A 14,497-nucleotide genomic window follows, 5' to 3' on the forward strand; every position below is an offset into this window, starting at 1 on the left:
GTGGACTCAGTGTGCCAAAGGGCTGTTTCCACAATGGATCTCTAACCTAAACTAGAAGGAATTGAACACTTATGTAGGATAGGCATAAGACATTGTATCTGCAGTTTATGAAGGCGGTGTTGAAATTGCTTACTGATCACTGGGATATGGTTGAAGTAAAATTCTAGATAATATCTGTATATTGTTTATAGGCTTGCAACAATCAGGATGTGAAACTATAATGTCATCTGCCATTAACTTTGGCTTGCACAAACTTTTCCAGGCTTTCCTTCATTTGCACTTCATCTGGTTTCCTATCCAATATGATGAATGTGGAATATATTGATACTTGTTGAATGAAAATTAGGCGCATTAACTGCCTACTGCTTTGCAAACAGACATGGGAATGCTAATTTTTTTTTGGAGGAACGAGGACTGGAGAAGCAAAAAAAAAAGACCTGAAAGGTTCCTCTAGATGGTGCAATTAACCTAAAATTACTTTAAAGGTAAAATACTTTAAAGTTAATATAAAATTACTTTAAAGTGCAAGCTTTTCCAAAAATAATGTGTTGGAAGTTACGTTTCCCAGGTCAAAATAACAAAAAACAGGCTCCGCATTCACTGAAATTAAGTTATCTTAAAAATTCTCTGAAAATAAAGCCACGTCACATTTTGCACAGACATTGGCAGGCAAATTTATGAAAATAAAATATTAACATTGAAATATACTGAGCTCCTTGAAAACTTAACAAATGTATAATGAGAAGTAAATGAGATAGAAGTAGCAGATTGACACTTTGAGAATTTTTCAATGATTTAAACATAGTGATAATGTATCTCCTTGAATTAAAATTTTAAAAAATTTATATATTTTAGTTGCATTAATAAAAAAATTAGATTTAGAAATACAACGCGGAAACAGGCCCTTCGGCCCACCGGGTCCGCGCCGCCCAGCGATCCCCGCACATTAACACTATCCTACACACCCTAGGGGGAATTTTTACATTTGCCCAGCCAATTAACCTACATACCTGTACTTCTTTGGAGTGTGGGAGGAAACCGAAGATCTCGGAGAAAACCCACGCAGGTCACGTGGAGAACGTACAAACTCCGTACAGACGGCGCCCGTAGTCAGGATCGAACCAGAGTCTCCGGCGCTGCATTCGCTGTAAGGCAGCAACTATACCACTGCGCCACCGTGTATTTTAATGAACATTGTTTTGCTCGGGTGAAAGATATGCAGTTACATACGTGGTCCACTAGTTACTTACTGCCTGCAGTGCATGTTACACCTTGTCCTAGAGAAGGGATGGGAGGGAACTGTGTCACACATGGTCTTTGGGTGATGTGCCTGTCCTCGTTAAATAGGTGGCAGCATGTACATGTTAGGAGAAGGAAGCATGATGTCTATTAACGCTAAATCCATTTGCCTGCATTGGCCCATATCCCTCTATGCCCTTCCTATCCAAGGACCTGTTCAAATGCCTTTAAACGTTGAAAGACAAAGTGCTGGAGTAACTCAGCGGGTCAGGCAGCATCTCTGTTTTTGGTTAGGAGAAGGTTCTTCAGAAGGGTCCTGAAACCAAAACGTTCTCCAGAGAAGCAGCCTGACCCGCTGAGTTACTCCAGCACTTTGTGTTTTTTTTGTAAACCACCATCTGTAGTTCCTTGTTTCTCCTTTAAACATTGTAATTGTACCTGCAATGAAATTAATAAATGGAAAAAAAATTGGAGATTGTTAAAATTTTCATAAAGCAATAATGATTGTATTTTTACAATTTAAAGAGTTATCTGTACTTTGGCAGTTAAATTATATACATTAAGTTACAAGTGTGAGGTGTCAAAGTTTGGGAGGTGAAATCTAAGACGAAACTATGCAGTAATTGGCAGGAGACTTAAGAACATTGATATAAATAGAGCAAACTTGGAGTGCAAGTACATAGCTTCCTGAAAGCAGCAACATAAGTAGATCAGACGGTAAAGTTGGCTTGCAGCCCACTTACTTTTTCTATCGGAGTGTTGAGTATAGTTTAGCTTATTGTCACGTGTACCGAGGTACAGTGAAAAACTTTTGTTGCGTGCTAACCATTCAGCGGAAAGACCATACATGATCACAATCGAGCCATCCACAGTGTACAGATACATGATAAAGAGAATTATGTTTAGTGCAAGATAAAGTCCAGTAAAGTCTGATTAAAGATACCCTAAGGGTCTCCAATGAGGTAGATGGTAGCTCAGGACCGATCTCTAGTTGTTGATGGGATGATTCAGTTGCCTGATTTGGTTACGTTGGGAAGTCATGTTGCAGCTGTACAAAAGTTCAGCTTGGCCACATTGGGAGTATTATGTGCAGTTCTGGCCACCACTGAAAGGACATGGGGACTTTGGGCTGGGTGCAAAGAAGGTTCACCGGAATGTTGGTTGAATTTGAGAACATTAGCGATCTGCAGAGGGATGGACAAACTTAGTTTTCTTTGGAGCGTCAGAGGTTGAGGGGTGCCTTGGTACAAGTTTATTAAATTACAAGAGGCATAGATAAGGTAGATAGCCAGAATCCTTTTCCCAGAGTAGAAATATCAAATGCCAGAGGGCATAGGTTTAAGATGAGAAGGGGAAAGTTTAAAAGAGATTTACGAGGCAAGTTTTGTTTACGTGGAGTGCTAGGTGCTTGGAATGTACTGCAAAGGGAAGTGGTGGAAGTAATACAATAGCAACAATTAAAACGTGTAAACATGCACATAAACATAGCACAAAAAGTAAGGAAATTTGTGTTTGGTAGATTATTTCTTTGTTGTAACAATGCTTCTTGGCAATAAATCTTATACCTTTGGAAAGCCTGTTTATTTCCCTTTTAAATGGTGCCACATTTGTAAGGAACATGCATTTGTGGGATGAGCAGCAGAGCTGAGTATATGGGTTGCGCCCATGAAGAAATTTGCCAAATCTTCTCTGCCAATGCTAAACAGCTTATTCTGCTGTTGCTATTGACTCTTGTTTTGAGCTTCTGGTACCCCCAGGTGCTGACAATCAGGTGCCTGATTGGCACCTGATTGGCAGCATCTGTGAGCATGGGCCCTGCTACAGTGGTCAGTAGGTGTCTGCTCCAAGAATCGGCATGCCACGTTTGACTGATCTGGATAGGGCCCGTGCGATAGGGCAACTTCAAGCTGGTGTTCCGCAAAACCAAGTTGCGGCATTATTTGGAGTGAGCCCTAGTACCATCTCCAAAGTGAAGGCCAAGTTCCATATAACGGGGGATGTCAGAGACAGGCCGCGAAGTGGGCGTCCCAAGAAGACGACACCCGAAGAAGACCGTTTCCTCACCCTGTCAGCACTTAGGAACCGTAGGCTGTCTTCTACAGATTTGCAGTCAAGGTTACAGGACGATATGGCCGACGGCTCTCTGCCCAGACAATTCGGAACAGACTGCACGCAGCCGATCTCCGGTCTCATAGGCCTGCCATGACTGCCCTTCACCGTCAGGCCCGTTTGCGCTGGTGTCGGCAACACGTGCACTGGAACCTGAACATGTGGAGGAACGTTATGTTCAGCGATGAGTCCAGATTCTGCCTACGGCAGTTGGATCATAGGGTCAAAGTGTGGAGAAGACGCGGAGAACGCTATGCTGATTGCTGCACCGATAGAGTAACATCTTTTGGTGGAGGCAGTGTGATGGTGTGGGGCGGCATCTCCCTCACTGGAAAAACGAGGCTTGTCATCATTGGAGGCAATCTCAATGCAGAGAGATATCGAGATGAGATTCTGCAACCAGTGGCAATCCCATATCTCCACAGTCTGGGACCAAACTCTATCCTCCAAGATGACAATGCTCGCCCCCACAGAGCAGGGTTTCTCAGAGACTACCTCCAGAATTTGGGAGTGGAGAGGATGGAATGGCCTGCCAGCAGTCCTGACCTCAACCCCATTGAACACTTGTGGGATCAGCCTGGGCGTGCTGTTCGTGCCAGAGTGACCAACACAACCACGTTGGCTGACTTGCGACAAATGCTGGTTGAAGAATGGGATGCCATCCCACAACAGTGTGTGACCAGGCTGGTGACCAGCATGAGGAGGTGACAGGCTGTTGTGGCTGTGTATGGATCTTCCACACGCTACTGAGGCTCTTGTTTATTAAATGAATAAATTGTTAAATTGCCAATATGTCTTGTTTCTTCAGACTTCAATCATCCAATCTACCAAACAACACCGAAGAGTCATTGGCAGAATAAGCTGTTTGGCATTGGCAGAGATTTGGCAGATTTTTCATGGGCGCAACCCACATACTCAGCTCTGCTGCTCATCCCACAAATGCATGTTCCTTACAAATGTGGCACCATTTAAAAGGGAAACAGGCTTTCCAACGGTATAAGATTTATTGCCAAGAAGCATTGTTACAACAAAGAAATAATCTACCAAACACAAATTTCCTTACTTTTTGTGCTATGTTTATATAGGCAGGGGGTGAAGGGATATAATCTTGTAATTTAATAAACTTCTACCAAGCCACCCCTCAACCTCTGACGTGCAGGCAAAAAGGATCATTTTGATCTGGCATCATTTTCAGCAAAGACATTGTGGGCTGAACAACCTATTCTTGTGCCGTATGTCATAAGGAATAGGAGTATTCCTATTTGGCCCATCAAGTCAACTCTGTCATTTAATCATGGCTGATCTATCTCTCCCTCCTAACCCCATTCTCCTGCCTTCTCCCCATAACATCTGACACCAGTACTAATCAAGAATCTACCTAACTCTGCCTTAAAATGTACTCTGAAGTGCTTGATGAATTCAGACATCATTTTAAGTCTCGAGGCCACCCTGTGGAAAATAATAATTGAAAGACACTTGGACAGGTATACAGACCTCCCAACCCTTCCGAATTTGGTGGAAAGCTTTATTTCATTTCCGCCATTCCTATTTCGCCTCACATTTTCCTGCAAAACACATGCCTCGCCGCATAGCGTGAGGCCCGTTGATGTTGAGAGGGGATGGGGTGGGTGAAGTTGGGGTGGGGGGAGGGGGGCAGGTGAAGGGGAAGAGTGGGGGCAGAGGAAGGGAGTGGGGGTGGGACGGGAATGGAGGAGGGGGGAGGGGAGTGGAGGAGGGGGAAAGGGTGGGGGGGAGGGTAGTGTGGGGGTGGGGGGGACATGGACCATTGTGATTTGCTGTTGAAGACCACTGGAGCAAGTACGTCTTCAATATTAGGTATGTGCAGTTTTAAATGAAACTTTCTTCATAACTAAGTCATACATTTTATGACAATTGTTCTTTTATTCAATACCAAGAGAATTGGGATGTGTAAGGAAAAAGCAAAATAGAAAAAACAAAACAAAACAACTTTTTCTTTGTGTTGTAAAAAGTATTTCTGTTCAATAATCTTTCTATAAATAGCAGAATATACTCACGACAGGCCTGACACTGTACATGTAGTCCAAGAACTAGACTGTTGGAAATAATAGTCTTTTTCACACATGAATGTAGCACAACGCGTAGGCACATTTGGTGTGCATACTTTTTTTGGCTGAAAAGTTGCATTACACACATTATGAATTTTGATGTAAAATTCTGAAGTTTGGACATTAAAATTATGAATTTGTAAATTCAAATGTTGGGAGGTCTGGGGATATGGATAGGAAAGGTTTAATGCAGGCAGGTGGGACTATCGTAGATAGGGCATCTTGGCATGGGTAAGTTGGGCCAGTTTTCCTGCTGTATGATTCTATGAGGTGACTGGACGCAGTAACTGGTGGATGGATTAGGCCTCTTAGAGGCATCACTCAGTTGTTTTAAATTCATATAAATCAATAGCATGTAGGCAGCTCCCATAGTGAGCTACATCTCTACTTAAAAAATATAAAATAATTTCCTTGTAGCGCAGCGATTAGGCCCGAAATGAAGGCCAGGAGCCAGGTGTTTCGGGAAGTTTTAATTTTTTTTAATATATATAAAAAAATACTTTATTCAAGTAATAAATATTTACAAAACATCTTCTTTTCAACAACCCCATCTGACATTTCCGGAGGTTACACATTCAATGCAGATATTCATTTCCAAATTTACACGGAATCCCCTATTTGGAGGGGCGTCTCCACCACCCTGCCCCCCATGTCCAGCAACGGAAGGACCCTAGACTGTGGTCCTCCCCCACAGAACCTTGGCGTTGGCTGCACCGAGCGTCATTGGGTCCCTCAGCACGTACTCCTGCAGTCTGCAGCGGGCCAGTCTTTTTTTTTTAATTATCAAAAAATTTATTCAATTATTAAAAATAATATTTATAATCCAATAAAAAACAGAACCCACCACCACCGGAAATCCCCCAGGGTACCCTCTCTAGTCAAGTCAAGTCAAGTCAATTTTATTTGTATAGCACATTTAAAAACAACCCACGTTGACCAAAGTGCTGTACATCTGATTAGGTACTAAGGAAAAAAATGAAACATATAGTAGCACGCAAACAGTTCACAGCGCCTCCTCAATGAGCCTCAAACGCTAGGGAGTAGAAATAGGTTTTGAGCCTGGACTTAAAGGAGTCGATGGAGGGGGCAGTTCTGATGGGGAGAGGGATGCTGTTCCACAGTCTAGGAGCTGCAACCGCAAAAGCGCGGTCACCCCTGAGCTTAAGCCTAGACCGCGGGATAGTGAGTAGCCCCAAGTCGGCCGACCTGAGGGACCTGGAGTTAGAGAGGTGGACTAGTGCATAGTCCCTCTCTAGTACCACCCAAGCGCGGACGTAACCCCCGGAAAAGGGGCAGGCAGCTGGCTCGGGCAGAGCTCGGGATGGCCAGCTTGGCCAGGCCCAGGAGCAATCCAACCAGGACATGGTAACCAGCTTTTTATTTTAAAATCAAAAATATTTATTCAAATATTAAAATAATATATACAATACAATAAAACCAAAACAGAACCCACCACCAGAATACTATACAAACAAATATACCAATTGAAACTATTATACAATTATATTACAATCCCCATCCAGGATACATCCAATCTCCCGCGGTGCCCAGCGGCAGCGGGCCAGTCGGCAACATTCCCCGACGGACAGCTCGCCCCGCTGGGAGGTCAACAAACCTCGGGCAGACCAAAGAGCATCTTTCACCCAGTTGATGTTGCTGTGGTTCTCTTGACCAGACGAGTCTGCAAGAGTGATCGCAGCTAAACCCCTGCCATTTATCCCTGTAGCGAGGGGCCGCTCCGGACTAGTCCATTCCCATGCCGAGGGGTTCGATAATGGAATGGCCCGACCCTTGGGAGCTGCCACAGGACCCCCCCCCCAGAACCTGAGGCATGAAATGGACCGGCGGGCGCACAACCCAACCGGAACATGTACGGAAGTCGGCCGACAGAGGGGCAGGCAGAGGCACCGGTGGAGGGAGCCGTGAAGGAGGGCGACCTCGCGGCCGAGGCTGGGCAACCAGCACCGGCTGATCGATGTCTAAATGTGCCGGCTTTAACCGGTCAATCGACATGGCCTCCGGCCGGCCCCCCATGTCCAACACAAATGTCGTCTGTCCGTGTTCCAGCACCCGGAACGTAGGAAAACGTAGGGGCAGTCCTGGAGAGCCGATGGCCCCATCGGACGCCGCTCCAGAGATCCTGTAATGCCCCGCACCTGAAATTGGGCTTCCGCATGCTGAAACCAGACGCGAGGCCGGGCGGTCCAGAACGTCGGTAAATTCACAGACCGCATCGAGAGACAGTGCCTGGTCGGCCTGCGCGGCGGGCTGTGAGGTGGACGATCTGACGGTTCTGCTTTATGGCTCCATCACGACACTAATGGAGCATCAGGGTCACCAATGTAGCGCAGCGATTAGGCCTGAAATGAAGGCGAGGAGCCAGGTGTTTCGGGAAGTTTTAATTGCTGTGGTTCTCTTGACCAGAGGAGTCTGCAAGAGAGTGATCACGCCTAAACCCCGGCCATTTATCCCTAAAGCTAGGGGCCGCCCCCAGACTAGTCAATTCCCGTGCCGAGGGGTTCAATAATGGAATGGCCCGACCCTTGGGAGCCGCCACATCCTAATCATTTTACACAAAAGCATCTGAATAGGAACGGAAAGCCTTGGTTTTTACAGTCTATCAGATCTTAAATACCATGGATAATTTTGTGCCCGTTCCCCATCTTCCCACATCTTCCCCCACTACATGCTTCTCTTCCACATTATCACAACCAGAACAGACACAGTAGCCTAATCATAGAGTGAAACTGTGTGGAAACAGGCCCTTTGGCCCAACTTGTCCACACCGGGCAACAATGTCCCAGCTACACTAGTTCCACTTGCCTGCACTTGGTCCATATCCCTCCAAACCTGTCATCCATGTATCTGTCTAACTCTTTCTTAAACGATGGGATAGTCCCAGCCTCAACTACCTCCTCTGGCAGCTTGTTCCATACACCCACCACCCTTTGTGTGCAAAAGTTACCCCTCGAATTCCTATTAAATATTTTCCCTTTCGCCTTGAACCTATGTCCTCTCGTCCTCGATTCCCCTATTCTGGGCAAGAGACTCTGTGCATCTACCCAATCTATTCTTCTCATAATTTTGTACAACTCTATAAGATCCCCCCTCATCCTCCTGCGCTCCATGAAATAGAGACCCAGCCAACTCAACCTCTCCCCATAGCTCACACCCTCTAGTCCTGGCAACATCCTTGTAAATCTTTTCTGAACCCTTTCAAGCTTGACAATATCTTTCCTATAACATGGTGCCCAGAACTGAACACAATATTCTAAATGCTGTGTCACCAACATCCTATACACTTCTTAATCAGTACTATTTAGTAATGATGACATCTAACATGTACTCCTGGCTTAATGTAACTTTCTATAAAGCTTAATGGAAATGAAAAGAAAACAAAAAAAGTGCTGCAACATTACAAGGCCAAACAGCCAAGTGTAGGTGAAAACCTATGAAAAGATTACAAGCATGAACTAAAATAACAGTACACAGACAGACATTAAAGGCAGTCCATGAAAATTATAATGGATCAGTGGTTAATGCTATAATGTCGATGATCTTTTACACATTAAGCTTCTTTGTTTACCTCCTGAGCAAATATAAAGTGGCTTTTATGCTTCAAGAGGCCTACAAATCACAATAAATTTGTAAAGTTATAAGATATATTACTATTTTAGGCCTAGATAGAGTGGATGTGGAGAGGATATTTCCACTAGTGGGAGAGTCTAGGACCAGAGGCCATAGCCTCAGAATAAAATGATGTACCTTTAGAAAGGAGATGAGGAGGAATTTATTTAGTCAGAGGCTGGTGGATCTGTGGAATTCACTACCACAAGTGGCTGTGGAGGTCGTCATTGGGAATTTTTAAGGCGCAGATTGACAGATTTCTGATTAGTAAGGGTGTCAGGGGTTATGGGGAGAAGGCAAGAGAATGGGGTTGAAAGGGAAAGATAGATCAGCCATGACTGAATGGAATTGTAGATTTGATGGGCCAAATGGCCAAATTCTGCTCTGAGAACCTATGAACTATGACTTTAATTGTATTAATTATGCTGATTTCAGTAGTGCTCTTTCTTTTTAAGCTATTCCATGCAAAATCTTAACATAATACAACTTTGTTTCATATGAGCAAAGGGCCATTCGGCCCTTCGGTCTGCTCCACCATTCGATCATTGTATTTTGAAACTATCTTTTGTTACGTCCAATACGGAGAAAAATATGGGCAAAAATAAAGATTACTGCAGTAAACTTCAAAAACAAATGGTGTATCGTGTTATAAAAGCATGTATTGGTCGAGATCTTCACCAACTTCCATCGGTTCCCGTGGGTTGCGCTGACCATAAGAAAAAGGTGCTTCAGACCGAGAAGGATACCTGGCATCCATCTTTAGGTGAAGTGAAGGGGTGCCCTTCTGAATCACAACTTCAAACTTAGAGACTGAATCACCCCATACATGTTCCAAAAGAAACTGAAAGTCAGTGAACTGGACAGCAGATTTGCAAGGCAGGAGCTGTTTTTGTAGGTAACTCAGCTTGTTACCATTGATATAAAGTGCGAACCTGTTGCTCAGGTTTTTAATCTCAAACTGAAGATCTGAACAGTCCGCCCCGACCAAAGCTTCAAGCTGGAACTGCAACCGAGAAGCTCGTCCGTGCTTTAGTTGGAAGTTGCAAGTGTTCTTCCTACCAAAAGTCACTATCTCATGAGCTTCATACGTCTGTGGCTCGTTGAATGTGATAAAGCTGAAAACATCTTCTTCCTTATCTTCTGGATGGTAGACACTGATGGAAAGGCATGGAGTGTTTTCCTGTGTAAGACTGTCACTGATGCTGGCCATCTTGTGTGGTGTTCTTAATAGACTTGTTGAAGAAATTCTGCATTCAACTGAGGCCGCCAAAGATCTGCAGATAAAATATTTGTTGGAAATGAAAGAAAAGAAAATAACTCCTGAATTACCTTGATTTAATTTTTCCTATTACTTTAAAATAATAACCATATTTTCCAGTATATACTCAATTGGCAACATGTCAAACACCTTAAGTAGGGTCTCAACCCAAAACATCACCTATTCCTTTCTCCAGAGATGCTGCCTAACCCGCTGATATATTTCAGTTTTTTTTGTGTGTCTTTGGTTTAAGCCAGCATCTGCAGTTCCTTCCTGCACCAGATAGACACAAAAAGCTGGACTAACTCAACGGGTCAGGCAGCGTCTCTGTAAAAATGGAATAGGTGACGTTTCGGATTGACCCTTCTTCAGTGTTTACATGAACCCAAGGAAGGAATTAAATGTGCACTCTGAAATATAAGCTGTCTCTGAACATACTAGCCATCTGCACGTGTGAATATTTCAAGTTTCACAGGAGTTGAAAGAGTCAAAGGGCAGCTGACTTCAACTCAGTCTATGGCTGCAGTGTGACTTATGGAGGGAATTGCAGATTTATGCGCAACATCCTCATTCAGATGACAATACAGTGCATTCAGAAAATATTCAGACCCCTTCACTTTTTCCACATTTTGTTACGTTACAGCCTTATTTTTAAATGGATTAAATTCACTTTTTTTATCATCCATTTACACATAATACAGGTGTTTAGAAATTTTTGCAAAGTAATTAAAAAGAAATAACTTTGGTTCCAAAGTTCTTCCATTTAAGAATGATGGAGGCCTCTGTGCTCCTCGGGACCTGCAATGCTGCAGAAATTGTTTCATACCCTTCCCCAGATCTATGTCTCGACACTATCCTGTCTCGGAGATCTACGGATAATTCCTTTGTGTTCATGGTTTGGTTTTTGCTCTGACATGTACTGTTAACCGTGGGACCTTAATTAGGCAGGTGTGTGCCTTTCCAAATCATGTCCAGTCAATTTAATTTACCACTGGTGGACTCCAATCAAGTTGTAGAAACATCTCAAGGATGAACATAAGCTCAATTTTGACTGTCATAGCAAAGGGTCTGAATACTTATGTAAATTTGACATTTCAGTTATTTATTTATTTATTTCTCTTCCCCCCCCCCCCCAATTTTCTAAACACCTGTTTTCATTTCTTCATTATCATCATATCATATCATATATCTACAGCCGGAAACAGGCCTTTTCGGCCCTCCAAGTCCGTGCCGCCAGTGATCCCCGTACATTAACACTATCCTACACCCACTAGGGACAATTTTTATTTTTTTTACATTTACCCAGCCAATTAACCTATATTCCTGTACGTCTTTGGAGTGTGGGAGGAAACCGAAGATCTCGGAGAAAACCCACGCAGGTCACGGGGAGAACGTACAAACTCCTTACAGTGCAGCACCCGTAGTCAGGATCGAACCTGTGTCTCCGGCGCTGCATTCGCTGTAAAGCAGCAACTCTACCGCTGCGCTACCGTGCCGCCTGGGGTATTCTGGGGTATTGTGTGTAGATTGATGATTTAAAAAAATGAATTTAATCCATTTTAAAATAAAGCTGTAAAGTACCAAAATGTGGAAAAAGTGAAGGGGTCTGAATACTTTCTGAATGCACTGTATATCAAAACTGAGCTGGATGGCACAGTGGCGCAGAAAGTAAAGTCGCAGCTTCACAATGCCAGATACCAGCATTTAATCCTGTCCTCGAAGCTCATAAATTCATGTTATAAAAGCAGAATTAGGCTGTTTGGCCCATCAAGTCTATTCTGCCATTCCGTCATGGCTGATCTATCTTTCCCTCTCAACCCCATTCTCCTTCTCCCCATATCCCCTGACACGTGTGCTATCTGTGTGGAGTTCATGCTTTCTTCCCCTGAACCCCTAGGTTTCTTCCAGTACCTCCTACATTCCAAAGACGTACAGGTTGGTCAGCCACTGTAAACTGTCTCTAGTTGGTCCATGAGGGTTAGAATCAGGGTGTGGGGCGAGGAGGTGTGTTGATGTGAGGAGAGAATAATAAAAATGGGATTAGACACAAAATGCTGGAGTAACTCAGTGGGTCAATCAGCATCCAAGATACTGTTTGACTCGCTGAGTTACTCCAGCATTTTGCATCTATCTTTGTTGTAAACCGGCATCTGCAGTTCCTTCTTACACAAATAAAAATTAGGTTCCAATTTCTGAGTTTAGTCCATTGTGGTGTGTACAGTGAAAAGCTTTTGTTGCGGGTGAACCACTCAGTGGAAAGACATGCACAACTACAATCGAGGCATCCACAGTGTAGATACATGATAAAGGGAATAACGCGAATAACGTTTAGTGCAAGATAGTCCAGTAAAGTCTTATCAAAGATAGTCCAAGGGTCTCCAACGAGGCATAATAGCTCAGGACTACTCTCTAGTTCAGCATTTCTCAACCGGGGCTCTCTGGAACCCTAGGGTTCCGCGAGAGGTGGCTAGGGGTTCCGCGAGAGGTGGCTAGGGGTTCCGCGAGAAATACTGATAAATAGGTTAATCATATGGAAATGTATTTTTGAGTCATTTTTGTGTTTAATTTCACAATAAACTTGAGAAAAACTTAATTTTTTTTCTGTTTAAACCAGTTATCAGAAAAATATATTATGTTTGCCTTATGAACTTTAAGTTGATGAAAGAGAAATTAATAATTATACACAATAATTTTTATGTCGGGATTCCCTGAGACATGAAAATTATTTCAAGGGTTCTACAAGGGTAAAAAGGTTGTGAAACGCTGCTCTAGTTGTCGATAGGATGGTTCAGTTGCCTGAAAGCAGCTGGGAAGAAACTGCCCCTGAATCTGGAGGTGTGCGTTTTCAAACTGTGTAGTAGTGATGTAGTGTGAAGTAGGATTGGTCTAAAAAGGGATAGTTGGCTGGTTAGTATAGGACATAACGTGCTGGGATAACTAACCAGGCCACGCGGTTGGGCTTCATGCACATACTTTACCATCTGCTCGCACAATGCAAGAGAGTGGGGAATTCCTAAAAAAATGCAACGAGGGGCCCAGCTGGTTGGGAAACGCTGCCGCCTTCCGCCCCTTTGCCGACCGCATTGAATTGCACAAACATACTGCTGGAAATGCAAGCATGACAGTCCACACAAACAAACACCATCCGCGGTACTAACCTGTGGCTTTATGGGGGGAGGGGGGAAGAGGCACTGACCTGCTGTGGCTTTCAGGGGGGAGGGGTGAAGAGGTGGCACATCGTGGCGGATCCCCCTTCCCGCTCACTGTCAGCGTCACGCCCAGCGTCACGAGATGGACCACTCGACCCTAAACACCGTAGTACGTCACGGCGCCATTTTAGTAGGCAGAAACTTGCAGAAACATCTAAAAAGAAAAATAACAAAAATCTGTGAGTCGATAGATGAGATATATTCTGCGTTTTAATGGTATCATCACACACACTGTTTCCCCCAAAACACTGATTACACTCCGAGGCAAAGCGAACGGCGGGTTTTGCTTACTAAAATGGCTCCTTTGCGATTTCAACGGAGTGGTCCATCTTGTTCCTCTAGTAGTATAAGAAAATAACTGCAGATGCTGGTACAAAACGATTTATTCACAAAATGCTGGAGTAACTCAGCGGGTCAGGCAGCATCTCGGGAGAGAAGGAATGGGGGACGTTTCGGGTCGAGACCCTTCTTCAAATTACACTGCGAGAGGCATAGCGAACGGCTGGTTTTGCTTACTAAAATGGCGGCCGTTGCGTACGACACTTCAGTACATTGTTCCTCTAGTATCTTTGGTTGAGATCACCTGTACTGAAGTGTAGTACGCAACGGCCGCCATTTTAGTAAGCAAACCCCGCCGTTCCCTATGCCTCTCGCAGTGTAATCAGTGTTGTGGGGGAACAGTATGTGTGATGATACCATTAAAATGCAGAATATAACTCATCTATCAACTCACATTTTGTTGTTATTTTGTATTTTTAAATGTTTTCCCCACTGCTTAATTTTTCTGAATTTATTATTTCTTACTGTTTCTGCCCATTTCCCTCCCATCCTTCCTCCCCAGCCCCCTCTTTTGAGCAGTTTCTCTTGTATTGCTCAAACACACACTCTGCACAAATTTGACTTATATATATATATATATATCTATATATGAATGTGTGTTTGTGTGCGAGAGGCAAGATAGAGATAAA

At 43.8% G+C, this 14,497-nt stretch overlaps 1 protein-coding gene across 2 annotated transcripts; it reads right to left on the reverse strand.

Annotated features, from left to right (window-relative positions):
- Positions 1 to 5,902: 5,902 nt before the first annotated feature.
- On the reverse strand, positions 5,903 to 13,994 carry LOC144600045 (TRAF-interacting protein with FHA domain-containing protein A-like). 2 transcript variants are annotated; one of them, XM_078411404.1, is made up of 3 exons: positions 13,821 to 13,994; positions 13,517 to 13,683; positions 5,903 to 10,336 (listed from the first exon to the last, which is right to left on the reverse strand). In XM_078411404.1, exon 3 carries the CDS (start codon positions 10,270 to 10,272, stop codon positions 9,709 to 9,711), a length of 564 nt encoding a protein of 187 aa, XP_078267530.1. In that variant the 5' UTR covers positions 10,273 to 10,336; positions 13,517 to 13,683; positions 13,821 to 13,994; the 3' UTR covers positions 5,903 to 9,708. The 2 variants fall into 2 exon arrangements, with proteins under 2 accessions (XP_078267530.1, XP_078267531.1); XM_078411405.1 differs by lacking the exon at positions 13,821 to 13,994 and having other exon boundaries at positions 13,479 to 13,534.
- Positions 13,995 to 14,497: the final 503 nt, after the last annotated feature.

Source organism: Rhinoraja longicauda, chromosome 14 (assembly GCF_053455715.1).
Source record: "Rhinoraja longicauda isolate Sanriku21f chromosome 14, sRhiLon1.1, whole genome shotgun sequence".
Taxonomy (NCBI): Eukaryota; Metazoa; Chordata; class Chondrichthyes; order Rajiformes; family Arhynchobatidae; genus Rhinoraja; species Rhinoraja longicauda.